Source organism: Bubalus bubalis, chromosome 1 (assembly GCF_019923935.1).
Source record: "Bubalus bubalis isolate 160015118507 breed Murrah chromosome 1, NDDB_SH_1, whole genome shotgun sequence".
Classification (NCBI taxonomy): domain Eukaryota; kingdom Metazoa; phylum Chordata; class Mammalia; order Artiodactyla; family Bovidae; genus Bubalus; species Bubalus bubalis.
This window is the reverse complement of record NC_059157.1, coordinates 11,243,629-11,258,177: the sequence shown is the minus strand read 5'-3', so window position 1 is coordinate 11,258,177 and position 14,549 is coordinate 11,243,629. Positions and strand designations below refer to the sequence as shown.

General features: G+C 38.4%; 1 protein-coding gene and 1 pseudogene across 1 annotated transcript in view; one reads left to right on the top strand and one right to left on the bottom strand.

The window, feature by feature from the left end:
• Positions 1–14,549, top strand: part of ADAM32 (ADAM metallopeptidase domain 32) — a 176,570-nt gene that overhangs the window by 76,997 nt on the left and 85,024 nt on the right. The window contains exons 11-12 of the mRNA XM_025278234.3: positions 1,474–1,610; positions 10,269–10,446. Of these exons, the coding sequence (XP_025134019.3) occupies positions 1,474–1,610; positions 10,269–10,446 (315 nt within the window). The remainder of the gene's footprint in view (positions 1–1,473; positions 1,611–10,268; positions 10,447–14,549) is intronic.
• On the bottom strand, positions 6,172–6,961 carry LOC102414340 (annotated as a pseudogene).

The window sequence follows — 14,549 nt, the reverse complement described above, 5'->3', positions numbered from 1 at the left end:
AGTACTGGGGGATCTAGATGTCCACTCTGTACTCTTTTCCCACTTGAGGCACCATAGCCTGGGAAGACCTCTCAGTGTTGTGCTGTATCAGTGTTGGGGAGGGGCTATACATTCATGTATAACTGCTCCTGCTCATCTTCTTATGAGATCTGTCTTGATCTCTGGTGCCGGTGTTACTTCAGCCTCACTTCCATGTTCTGGGATTTTCTCAGTGGTGTCTTGTCCATAAATAGTTGCAGTTGTTCTTGTGACAGGGAGTAAAGTTGGGAAAGACCTATGTTGTCATCTTGTTAATATCACTCCTGTTGTAATTTAATTCTGATTAGGGACCTGGAAATAAGCAAGGGTAATGAGACAAAAGTTCCAGGTATTGTCATTAAAAAGTGTCCTTTTTAAAATTTAGGGACTTTTTCATTGTGTAGAGGGAAGCTTACTCTACTGGCAAGAGAAGTCCAGTGATATTTGTCCATGACACTCTAGTTACCATTTCAAGTTTCAGATTTTGACTCCTGCATCAAATCTGGGAAGTTTGATAATTAAATTGGTGCTATAACCCTATGGTACTTATAACTAGGCCCTGAGCTTGGTCCTCAAATCAATAACTAGAGGAGATGATGAGTCACTACTGTGCTGCTGTAGAGGCTTTATGATTGCCTATTTACATTCTCAGTTGCTCATTTATAGTTTTTCCTTTCTGTTTCATAATGTGCTTCCTCTAGCACTTCCATAAGAAGCCAGTTGACCCCACAATATTTATTATAGCTTGTTTTTGTAAGAGTGAAGTGCCTTGATGAGCCTCACATCTTGGCCTCTACTTGCACCTTATCTTATGCCACATTTGGCAATAATTTGAGAAATTATGATGTTATTGCATATCGTGAATTACCATTGTCCTATTTCTACTTGTTAGGGAAGATAAGATATTTGTGCATTTGTTATATTTGTGACAGCCTAATCATAAGAAAGCTTTCTTGAGGATCTATTTTCCGTGGTTTCTCCTGATACTAGTTACTGTGTCTGAGAATATTGGCTGGAAGCACATAGTGTACTTACAACTGAGTAATTTGATTGTGTGGCCACTTTGTGAGCTGGGAAGTGGAGTATCATATGGGCTATCCTGAATGAACATGATAGCTGGTCTAAGAAATTAAATTAGGCAAATGGAAGATCATGGTCCATATAGCCAAAAATCTGATGTAAAAATAGCACATTTATGTAGTTATGACAATTATTTAAGGGTTATCTTAGGCATTCAATTGTTAAATCATGGCAAAACTAGACATAGGTTCATACGCATATATCTCAATAAAATTTTATAAGAAGAACGTCAGGTTCTTAGTTGTCTAAGGAACTGTATTTCCATATTCTTAAGTATTTGATAAAACAATAAAATGATTTTAATTAGAAAAATACTATTTTTACCACCCTTCAGTGAATTGTCTTTTATTTGAATTTTCTTTGTTGTTGATGTAGTTTCCCAAGGAGATGACTTTGGAGGCAGTTTCAGTTATTGTCACCCAGATGCTGGGACTCAGTCTGGGAATATCATATGATGACCCAAAGAAATGTCGATGTTCAGGAGCCATCTGCATAATGAGTACAAAAGCTGTGTAAGTTTTTCCAAAAATAAATTTTATTTGTTGAATTTATCAATAATTTGTTTAAATAATTCAAGTGAAAATTTTTAGTATTTGCTTATCATGCAAATTAACTATATAAATGGACCAAGTATCACAAAATCAAAATATGAAATTTTAAGCCTAAGAGTAGTTTGGTGGAAGGTTAGTATTAAGAACAAAATAACAAATCCAGTCTGCAAGATACATTACCAAAGGAATTTCCCATAGACTGTGTATTTTATGAAATCAATTAGGATCTATAAAAATATGCTGTAGCTCAAAACAAGTGACCTTTGCTTTTAGATTATATTAATATTCTGGGGAAATTTCAATCTAAATGACATAACATTTGTGTGACTTTGGATAAATTACTAGACCTTGCTTAGATTTATTTTTCTCATCTTTAAAATGGAAATGATTATGCCTATTGTTTTGTTTTCCAGAGTGATATAAGAATGAAATGAGAAAATAAAACGGGAAAGTGTTTTTTAAATTGTAAATTTTCACAAGTATGTGATGGATTAGTTACAGGGATTTATAAATTTGCCAGTGTTCCTTACATGGTATATCATACAAAGGCTATAGCAGGTGTCATTAGTATTCTAAAATTTTTCATTTGTAAAAAGGGTCTGTGCTAAGTATGACCTATTCATAACTGAAGAACAACCAAAAGTCAAAGGTGAAAACAAGCCATTACTTTTCGAAAACATACTCTTTTTATAGTTCTAAGCACGACATAAGGTTAGTTCTTACATTCTAAAAATGGCTCAAACACATACATATTTTTATATACAGACATATTACATTATAAACTAGTTCTACGTGTGTTATATGTAAAAATAATATTTATATGTATAAAGTAATTTTATTAAATTTCAATGTATAAATTATAATACTGTTTATTGAATCAAATATAAGATTTATATAATATAAACAATATGAGCATTGCCATCTTGGGCCTGTTGTCCATTTGGCCAACTATTTTCAAGTATGCTTATGACAAGATGCTTTGTGTAGCTCACCAGAGTCTGGTATTAATGATAATAAAAATAACAAATATTTACATTGTACTTGCTGTGTGCTAGAGGCTATTTCAAACACTTTACATATGTTGTGTCATTTGGTTTTCACAGCATCTCCTTAGGGCAGGTCCTAATATTCTCACCTTTACGGATGAGAAACTGAATTATAAAAAGGATAACTATCTGTGGTCAGATAGTTGGTTGTGGCAGTCCAGAGTTTTGAACCCAGTCATTCTGGCTTTAGAATATGTGTTAATAAACCTTTGGATTTGTATACTGCTTTATGATATATCAAATGCTTTCATACATATTCTCCATTTTCTTAAGGAAACTTTTTTGATGTGTGTAGGGCAAGTGTTATCTTAATTTTTACGAAATTTAACAATTTTATTTGCATCTATATGTAAGGTATATAAATGAATATATAAGATCCATCTATGAATGTATATAGATGTATCTTTTGCATTTCCACAGTACTTCTCATATATTATTTTATGTAATTTTCAAAGAAACCGTGTAAGTAAAGCAAATATTATTATTTCCAGTTGTCTTTTTCCTTATATTTTTTAATTTTTTTATGCTTTAAGGTTAACAATCATTTAATGTATTAACATTTTCACTTATAAACATACAATTTGCATATACAGGGAAAAACTGGTTCTGAAGACACCACAGAATACTAGAGACAGGCAAGCAATTGGAAGAAAAAAGAAAAGATCAGCCCTAGGGGAAAAAATGGAACCGCATTCTATGCCGGTGTCTGTAAACTTGGGAAGGAGAAAAAGATCGCACAGAATCACAATTAATGTAGAAAACAAACGTGGGTAATTCTGTATCAATGGCAGGAACTTCTCCCATGATCCAAATCTTGCATCCCAGTCAGGCCCATTTCATGAATGTTGATCCAAAACACAGTGGCTCACCTCTCCCTTTTCTTTAAGTCTAACCCTGAAGTTAACTCAAGAAATTAAATGAACAGAGCTAAGAAACAAGCAGACTGGCATGTGTTCAGTATCAATGGCCAGTTATTTAAAAGTGCACATGGAAGTAAAATGCTGACCAAGCATTTTCCTTTAATTAAAGTGAACAATTTCCTTCCAACTCACCTAACTTCTTGATTTAGGACTACCTAAGCAAGGCGACCAAAAGATTGGCATCTATGAGAATTGGGGCCAAGGAAATGAAGCATCTCAGCCCGTCTTTATGCTGAGCATGCATTTCCTCTCAGGATCAAGTTACTGGGGACCGTGAACTTCCAGACTCAACTACAGTTGCCCAGCGTGGCTTGCCCAGCTAGGGACAGGGACTGGAGATGGGGGATCACGTGTATGTCAGGACTTCAGTCCACAGCTCCCCCCAGTCTGTCAGGGGAAAGCCAGGGGAGCACAGGGAGACGATCTGCTTCAAGGGCATTTCAGTGACATAACTCAGTATCTGTGGTTCCAGTAATTCCTAGTTCAAAATTAACACTCTAGTGCAACATTAAAAACTGAGTTTAGTATTTTATTTGTAAAGGATACAGCTTGAATAATGCTTACCATCTGAACAAAGCTATTCTTATTACATATGATGTAAAATTAGTAACATTTTTAACTATCAAAACCAGTGTTGTCACACATAACATCTGGCAACTTTCCACCACATGACACATCAAAAGCGATGACAGCCAAGTATACTTCTTTTCAGCTGGAAGCAGACTCTCCAGTGTCAACAGGTACAGTGGAACTGGCTGGGAAACAGACCTGTGGTCACCACAACGCTCATTTGGCATCTAGTTTCCATACAGAGATAGATCTATTTAAGTCTGCCTCAGAGGTGGAGTGGACTGATAAGTGAAACAAAAAACTGTGTCAGTAACTGGCCACATAAAATATAAACACAGTTTGTGCTACTGCTGCTGCTGCTGCTAAGTCGCGTCAGTCGTGTCCGACTCTGTGCGACCCCATAGACGGCAGCCCACCAGGCTTCCCCGTCCCTGGGATTCTCCAAGCAAGAACACTGGAGTGGGTTGCCATTTCCTTCTCCAATGCGTGAAAGCAAAAAGTGAAAGTGAAGTCACTCAGTCGTGTCCGACTCTAGCGACCCCATGGTCTGCAGCCTACCAGGCTCCTCCGTCCATGGAATTTTCCAGGCAAAAGTACTGGAGTGGGGTGCCATTGCCTTCTAGGAGTGTATTTTATGGAAACATGGCCACATGGAGTATAGGGACAGAGACCTTCATTATGCCTTTGTAAATGTACATTTTTTAAAACATGCAGGACAGAAAGCTGGAATAAGTGAAGTTTTAAAATTTATATAGATAAAGAAATAAGAAATAACAGAAATGTAAGACCCTCAGTTTTTCAGAGCTTCACATATAAGTTGGGGCTCAAAATTAAGTGGTTCACTAAAGTCAGAAATAAAAGCAAGGCTGGTGTCCAAGTCAGTTAGGTAGAGAGGTATCTTGAGCAGGTCATTCATGTCTCTAGGCCGAAATTCCCATCTATAACCTGAGTTTCCCCCACCATGCAACACAGCTCAGGGACTGCAACAGTGCCCAGTCCTACACAGGACAGGAGATTAGCTCATCAACAGCCTTCAGAAGGACATAAAACACGTCCTCAGTGCAGCCCAACCCCCTGAAAGAGGAACACTGCAACTATGGCTCTAATTTCACTTTCCTCGCCATTCTCTTAATATTACTTTATCAACAAGTAGAAAAATAAGCTATAAGTAGGCTGAAGTGGCAATAAAGAATGCTCAAAGCAAACACTAAAAGCATGATGCCTCTGAATAAAATAAATCTACCTCCACACACTTTTTTGGAGTTGTTGTGCCTTCTTCAAGTTTTAAATGATAAAGCCCTAAAATGTTGACACTCAAGTCTACTCCTTTTTTGGGATGCTTTCCAAGTATTGCAACCAAAAGCAAACAAATAAGAGTAAAATGAAAAAGCACCGTTTTCAAGGGGGGAACTGCCATCCCACCCATCATCCTGAGCAGTTTGCTTTGCTGGAGCCCCAGAGGCTGTGGGATATCACACTGCTGCCTAAGGAAGGTTCCAGCCTATAACTCCTGAAGTAACATGCAGCCAGTTCTGGTCTGAGGTTTCAAAGTCTGACATTAAACCAAAAAACTGCAGTTTTTCTTGCCACAGTCATTCACTCAGTCCTACATCACCATGTTACCAGCAACACACTAAAATAAATTATCCCTTAAGAACTAAGGCCTAACTCTAAAAAGAAAATGGCCTTTCAAAACAAGTGTGTTCAAATAAAGTATTGAGAGAGTTTTATAAGGAAACTCCTCGAATGAGCCTGTGGCCTCATATAGTCCACATTTTAGCTAAACAGCAGTCGAAATCTTTCTCTGTGGTACTTCTATATACTTATAAGTATTTTGTCACTACTTTCAAAAGAACTATTAAACCTATTATTAAAAGCATTTATAACAAACAGAAATGCCCTGCAGGTTATATTATTGCACACAGGGATATCAGAAGCTATGCACGTCTAGGTTCCAAGGACTCTACAAGACCCAGAACAGAGACCCTAAGGCCATGACTGTGGCTGCTCCAGCCAGCATGCCCAGCGCCAGGTCACTGTCGTTGTTTTGATACCACTCACGAATGATTCCTTGGTTGGCAGGCTGCTGTCCATAAAGTCCTGCATATGGGTACTGATAGGGTACAGCGTAAGCCTGTCCATTTGCAGCATAGAGAAGTTGAGTTCCTTGTGGGTATGCGCCACTGTGTGGACCATAGCCACATGCCTGCTCAAGGGGTGGTGCAGCATAGTCTGTGTAAGAAGGTGGGGAGGGAGCCACAGCTGTCTTCCTCATACATGACTTCTGAGCCAACATAAACCAATATAATCCTGGAGTGTAAACTTCCAGTCCAAACAATCATCTGTGCTTTCTGCACAAAGACTGATGGTTTTCCCATCTCGGCAAACAATCTGCAGCATACAGTCTTTTGGCTTCCCATCTGGTGGCTGAATATCCCGACATTCATATCCCACGCACATGTTGATGCAGTCCACTGGCATGTGGACCTTGTCTTCTACGCTCTGCCGAGTTTGGTCATCATAATAGATCAGGTGACCATCTGACCACAGGTCAAACCAGTTCTTCCAGGCTTCAAAATGGTACTCGGTCACAGCAACCACCCACTCTTCACAAATGCCATTTTCTCACCTGCAAAGCCTCCAGCCACCACCGTGCACGGCAACAGGTCCGTAGCAAAAGGAACTGCCGGGTTACTTGGCTCTGGCTGCCTCATGCTAGTGTCCTGGCCGCCGTCCGCTGTCCTCCATGTGTTTTTTAAAAATGCCTTCGAGTACATAGAGCCTAACTGACTCTACATCAGATACACAGGTTATAAGTGGACAACTGTGGCTGATGTCAGTAATCTCATCAATGATTTATTGGTCACTTACTATAAGCCAGAGAGTTTAATTAGGCACTTATTAACATTTAATCCTCATAACAAGCCTGTGAAGTGGATGGATATTACCCCTATTTGGAGATAAGAAAACAGAGAGAGAGTTTAATCACTTTGCTTAAAATCTCATTACGTCTCAAGATTGGTACTAGTCAACAAGTTTATCTAACTCAAATCTTTGTTATTTTCTCTACTTCATGTTGATCTCATATAGAAGACAGTTAATATATTGGAATTCATTTAAACCAAGTAGCAAAAGAACATTAAAATATATTTGTACAAACTTCATTATTTCAGTGATCTTCCTAATACATTATTTTGATGACTTAATCTATATTTGCTTTTTAAAAGTAGGTAACTTTTAACATAGTCTGTACAACAGATGAATTCAGAAGTGAAGGGAGTAAGGACTCCCAGCAGCACAGTCCTCCCTGGTCACCAGCGCTACATGCTCTAGTGCTTCTCCCTGAGAGGGCTATGAGTGTCCTATTGCTGTGGACTAACTACTGTGGGTTGTCCGGTAGACTTGGCTGGATTGGCCCCTCTTCAATTGATTGCTAATCTCTGCCTCGTTCAGATGCCACCAGCCACTGGTGGGTGGAGCTGTGTCACAAGGAGGCTGGCTGTGGAACCTCATTGCTCAGTGGTTGCTGGAACTGGGATTGAGATGGGTGGCTGTGGGGCCAGGGGTCCTGCATGGACCTAGTATCTGTCTGCTGGTGGGTGGGACCAGTTCCTGAAATGGCTTACTGCACAGTCTAGTGTGTCCCAAAGCTGTTGACAGCCTGCTAGTGAGCAGGGCTGAATCCCAGGTTGGCCAAATAAGGGGCCCAGGGTGTCTCAAAAATACTGTTAATCTGTTCATGTGTAGGTCTAGAGCTCAGAGACTCCTGGGGCTGTTGCTTGCCTGCTGGTGGATCAGCTGGGTCCTGAAATGGCAGGCTCTGGGGCTCTGCTGGTACTGAGGTTGATGTTTGCCCACTGGTTGGTGGGGTCAGAGTTCAAGAGATACCAAGGTTAGTGATATGTCCTTGTTGGGGAGGCTGGTGGTGAGGGCAGAGCTGACTGGTGGGGGAGGCTGCTCTTGAGGAAGCTAGAGCTGAACTTACTGGTGGGTCACCCATCCAGGAGTATGAGTCTTGGCTTTACCATGTCTCCACCCCTCCCACTCATTTACTTATGGTTCCTTCTTCATATCTTTAGTTGTAAAAGATCTTTTCTGCTATTCTTCTAATCTTTCTCATCAGTAATTGCTCTGTAAATTGTAGATTTGATGTGCGCATGGGAGGAAGTTAGCTTAAGAGCCTTTCTATTCGTTGGAAGTCATTTGGTCATTTGGAAGCCATCTTGTCATTCTCCAGAATTACTCGGTTCTTTTCTTTCTTTCTATTTTTTTAGTATTTATTATTTTTGGCTGCCCTGGGTCTTTGTTGCCATGTGTGGGCTTTCTCTAGTTGTGGACAGCGGAGGCTACTCTCTAGTTGTGGTGCACGGGCTTCACATTGTGGTGGCTTCTCTTGTTGTGGAGCATGGGCTCTTGGGTATTTGGTCTTCAGTAGTTGCTGCATGGGAGAAGGCAGTGGCACCCCACTCCAGTACTCTTGCCTGGAAAATCCCATGGACGGAGGAGCCTGGTGGGCTGCAGTCCATGGGGTCGCTAAGAGTCGGGCACAACTGAGCAACTTCACTTTCACTTTTCACTTTCATGCATTGGAGAAGGAAATGGCAACCCACTCCAGTGTTCTTGCCTGGAGAATCCCAGGGACGGGGAGCCTGGTGGGCTGCCGTCTATCGGGTCGCACACAGTTGGACACAACTGAAGCGACTTAGCAGCAGCAGCAGCAGCAGTTGCTGTATGTAGCCTCAGCAGTTGTGTCTCAAGGGCTCCCAAGTGCAGACTCAGAAGCTATGGTGGCAGGGCTTAGTTGCCCCAAGGCATGTGGGATCTTTCTGGACCAGTGATTGGACCCATGTCTCCTGCACTGGCAGGCAGATTCTTAACCAGTGGACCAACAGGGAAACCCTAGTGTATTCTTAATATATATATATAGTGGAAATATTCAACAGGAGTTCTCTTAACCAATTTTAAAGTTATTACTTAGATGTGGTTACTATGTTGAACAGCAGATCACTAAAATTTATCCATCTTGTATAACTGAAACTTTATACCCATTTCCCCCTCCTCCTAGCCTCTTGGCAACTCTACATCTGTGGGTGTGAATCTTCTAAATATCTCATATAAATGAAATCATGAAGTATTTCATACTCTGTGACTAGCTTATTTCACTTAGCATAATGTCCTTGAGATTTCGTACTGTTGTTGCATATGGCAGAACTTGCTTCTTTTTTTAAAGATTGAATAATATTCCATTGTAAGTTATATTCCATTGCAAGTACGTACCACATTTTGCTAATCCATTCATCTTTCAATGACATTTAGGTTGCTGCCATATCTTTACTATTGTAAATATTGCTGCAATAAACATAGGAGTACAGATATCACTTACATATTCTAATTTCAATAGTTTTGGATATATACCTAGAAGCAGGATTGCTGGATCATATGGTATTCTATTTTTAATTTTTTGAGAAACCTCTTTACTGTCTTCAGCAGAGACTGGATTTACATTTCCACGAACAATGTACTACGTTTCCAGTTTCTCCATGTCCTTGCCAACAATGTTCATCTATTTTTAAAGGAATCAAGAGGGAGGGCACATACATATAATTATAGATGATTCGTGTTGTTGTATGGCAGAAACCAACACAACGTTGTAAAGAAATTTTCCTCCAGTTAAAGAAATAAGTTAAAAAAAGAATCATAGCTATCTTAACAGGTATGAGGTGATAGCTCATTGTTTTTTCTTTTGATTTGGACTTCCTTGATGATTAGTGATGTTGATGACCTTTTCAAGTACCCGTTGTTCGTTTATATGTGTCTTCTTTGCAGAAATGTGTATCCAAATCCTATGCCCATTTTCTAATTGGGCTGTTTAGTTTTTCCTGTTGAACTTGATTTTGTTTTAAGAGAATATGTGTTCAGTGAATGAAATCACATGTCCTCCTGAGGAATGACTGGCCTCTAAGCATTTGTTATGAACATTTATCATTACCTCTTGAATTTAGCATTTTGAAATTGATTTGTATAATATAGAATTGTGTTTTCAGAAGAATAATGCCAATAACATTATATGGATCCATTTTTAGGCAATCCAGTGGTATGAAGACTTTTAGCGATTGCAGTTTGAGAGACTTTGAACATTTCATTTCAAACGTGGGGGCCCAGTGTCTTCAGAATAAGCCACAAATGCAGGCTAATCCGGCAGCAATCTGTGGCAATGGCAGAGTGGAGGGAAATGAGGCCTGTGACTGTGGTTCTGAGGAAGTAAGTCTAATAATTTGAAAATTGATATATTTATTGTTTCTGTTCATCCTTTGTAATAAATGCTATATATCTCAAATATGACTGGGTGCCATGCAAAATATTGGCAATAATGAAATAAAGTTAAAATGCATACAAGAATATGCTATCTAGATTTAATAGGTTGAAGAGTTTTGGACAAATGTTAAGACTATTCCCCTAAAATTATTGCTGATAGGAAAAGGAAGTCTAGAATGAGCTTTTGGTTCCAGACTAAATATGTACAGTATTTTCAAATCTGTGCTTAACCTCTGGACATTTGATAAGTGTCTTACTGAAGATTAGTATGGGAGTAGACCATAAAGTATCCTTTAGGGTATTGCCTCACAATGGAGGGAAAACTATTAATGTTACAATCTGAACAGTGGGTGATTCTGATTCCCCCATATCACCCTTTTCCCTCTTCCCATTGATAACCACTAGTTTGGCCTTTATCTCTGAGGGTCTATTTCTGTTTTGTAATATTCATGCATTTTTAAATTTATATTCCACATGTAAGTGATAACATAGAGTGTTTTTCTTTGTCTTTGTTTGACTTACTTCACTAAACATAATACTCTCTGGTTCCATTCATGTAGTTTCATAATACTCTCTGGTTCCATTCATGTAGTTTAAATGGCAAAATTTCATTCTTTTTTAATGCCTGAATAATATATATATGTGTATATATATATATATATATACACACACACACGTGTGTGTGTGTATACATATAGTGTATATACATATATGTATATGTATGTGTATGTGTATATATATATACACATACATATATATATGCACACACACACCACATCTTTATGCATTCGCCTGTTGACAGACACTTATGTTGCTTCTGTGTCTTGGCAATTATAAATAATGCTTCTATGAACATTGGGGTGTATGTATAATTTTAAATTAGTGTTGTTTTCTTTGGATATATATTCAGGAATGGAATTGCTGGATCATAGGCTATGGTTTTTCCAGTGGGCATGTATGGATGTGAGAGTTGGACTGTGAAGAAAGCTGAGAGCCAAAGAATTGATGCTTTTGAACTGTGGTGTTGGAAAAGAGTCTTGAGAGTCCCTTGGACTGCAAGGAGATCCAACCAGTCCATCCTAAAGGAGATCAGTCCTGGGTGTTCATTGGAAGGATTGATGCTGAAGCTGAAACTCCAATACTTTGGCTACCTCATGCGAAGAGTTGACTCATTGGAAAAGACCCTGATGCTGGGAGAGATTGGGGGCAGGAGGAGAAGAGGACGACAGAGGATGAGATGGTTGGATGGCATCACCGACTCAATGGACATGAGTTTGAGTGAACTCCGGGAGTTGGTGATAGACAGGGAGGCCTGGCGTGCTGTGATTCATGGGGTCGCAAAGAGTCGGACACGACTGAGTGACTGAACTGCCTGACAGACTGATGGTAGTTTAATTTTGTTTTTCTGAGGAATCTCCATACTGTTTTCTGTAGTGGAAAACATAGTGTACAGTGGTTCTTTTCTCCAAATGCTCACCAGCAGTTGTTAATTGTGGTCTTTTTGATGATAGTAATTCTGACACATGTGAGATGATCTCTCAATCATGGTTTTGATTTGCATTTCCCTAATGTTTAGTGATGTTGCCATCTTTTTATGCACCTATTGGCATGTCTTTAGAAAAATGTGTATTCAAGTCTCCTGCTTATTTTTAAATCAGGTTGGTTTTTTTTGATACTAGGGTTTCCCTTATAGCTCAGTTGGTAAAGAATCTGCCTGCAATGCAGAAGACCCTGGTTCAATTCATGAGTTGGGAAGATCCGCTGGAGAAGGGATAGGCTACCCACTCCAGTATTCTTGGGTTTCCCTGATGGTTCAGCTGGTAAAGAATCTGCCTGCAATGTGGGAGACCTTGGTTTGATCCCTGGGTTGGGAAGATCCCCTGGAGACGGGAAAGGCTGCCCACTCCAGTATTCTGGCCTGGAGAATTCCATGGACTGTAGAGTCCATGGGGTTGCAAAAAGTCGGACATAACTTTCATTTTCACTTTTTTGATACTGAGGTTGGTTTTTTGATACTGAGTTGTATGAGCTGTTTATGTAGTTTCAATATTAACCCCTTATCAACCATATTATTTGCAAACATTTTCTCACATTCAGTAGGTTGTTTTTTTTCTTTAACCAATAGTTTCCTGTGCTTTTAAGTTTAATTAGAGCTCATTTGTTTATTTTTGTTTTCTTTGCCTTAAGAGACAGATCCAAAAGGTTGTTGCAGTTAATGTCAGAGTATTCTGCCTAAGTTTTCTTCTTGGAGTTTTATGGTTTCTGGTCTTACATTTATGTTTTTAATCTATTTTGAGTTTATTTAATGTATGGTGTGAAAAAATGTTTCCGTTTTATTCCTTAAATGTAGCTGTCCAGGTTTCCCAGCACTGCTTATTAAAGAGATTGTCTTTTCTCTATCGTATATTCTTGCCTCCTTTGTTGAAAATTAATTGATCATAAGTGCATGGGTTTATTTTTAGGCTCTCTGTTCTGTTCCATTGATTTGTATATCTGTTTTTGTGCCAGTATCATATTTTTTGTTGTTGTCTCTTTGTACTATAGTTTGAAACCAAGGAGTATGATATTTCCAGCTCTGTTCTTCTTTCTTCAGATTGCTTTGGCTGTTTGGAGTCTTATGTTTCCATACAAATTTTAGAATTATTTGTTTTAGTTCTGTGAAAAATGCCATTAATAGTTTGATAGAATTGCATTGAATCTGTAGATTGCTTTGAGTACTATGGCCTTTTTAGCAATATTAATTCTGCCAGTCCATGAGCACTGTATAACTTTCCATTTGCTTTTATCATCTTCAGTTTCTTTCATCTGTGTCTTATAGTTTTCCAAGTATGGGTGTTTTACCTCCTTAGATTTGTTCTTAGATATTTTATTCTTTTTGATGTGATTCTAAATGGGATTGTTTTTATATTTTTTTGTTAATTCATTATTAGTGTACAGAAATGCAACAGACTCCTATTGCTTTAGTATCCTGCATTTAACAAAATGGCAATAAGTACATATCTATCAATAATTACTGTAAATGTAATTGTACTAAATGCTGCAATCAAAAGAAACAGAATGACTGAATGGATAAAAAATAGGACCTGTATATGTAAGTATACTGCTTCCAAGAGACTCACTTCAGATCTGCCCATGGTCAGTTGCAAAGACACACACAGACTGAAAGTGAGGGAATCAGAAAAGGTATTCCATGCAAATGGAAATCAAAAGAAAGCTGAGGTGGCAATACTTAATTATATAAGATAAAACAGACTTCAAAACAAAGACTGTTAGACAAAGGATGTTATATAATGATTAAGGGATCAATCCAAGAAGATGTAACGTTTGTAAATGTATATGCATCCAACATAGGACAAGTGGTTCAGTGGTAAAGAATCTGCCTGCCAATGCAAGAGATACAGGTCACAAAAGAATCGGCCATGGCTTGGCTACTAAACAAGAATGAGTAACATAGGTGCACCTAGTTACATAAAGCAAATATCAGATGTAAGAGGAGACATTGACAGTAAACACAATATTAGTAAGGGACTTTAACACCTCACTTACATCTTTAGATCATTCAGACATAAAATCATTAAGGAAATACTGGTCTTAAGTGACGCATCAGACCAGATGGAATTTATAGATATAAATGCAGAATATTCCACATCAAAACAACAGAATACACTGTTTCAGCTGCCTTGTAACATTCTCCAGGGTAGGCCACAAAACAAGTCTCAGTAAATTTAAGAAAATTGAAATCATATCCAGCATCTTTTCTGACTAGAATGCTATGAGACTAGAAATAAACTACAAGAAAAAAGTACAAAAAATAGAAACATGTTGAGGCTAAACAATATACTGCTAAACAACTAATGGATCATGGAAGAAATCAAATAGAAAATTTAAAAATACCTGTAGACAAATAAAAACAAAACACAATAATCCAAAATCCATGGGGCAAAGAAAAAGCATTTCTGAGGGAATTTTTTAATGATACAAACTTACCTTATGAAATAAGAAAAATATCAAGCAACCTGTTTTTACACCTAAGGGAACTAAAAACAGAA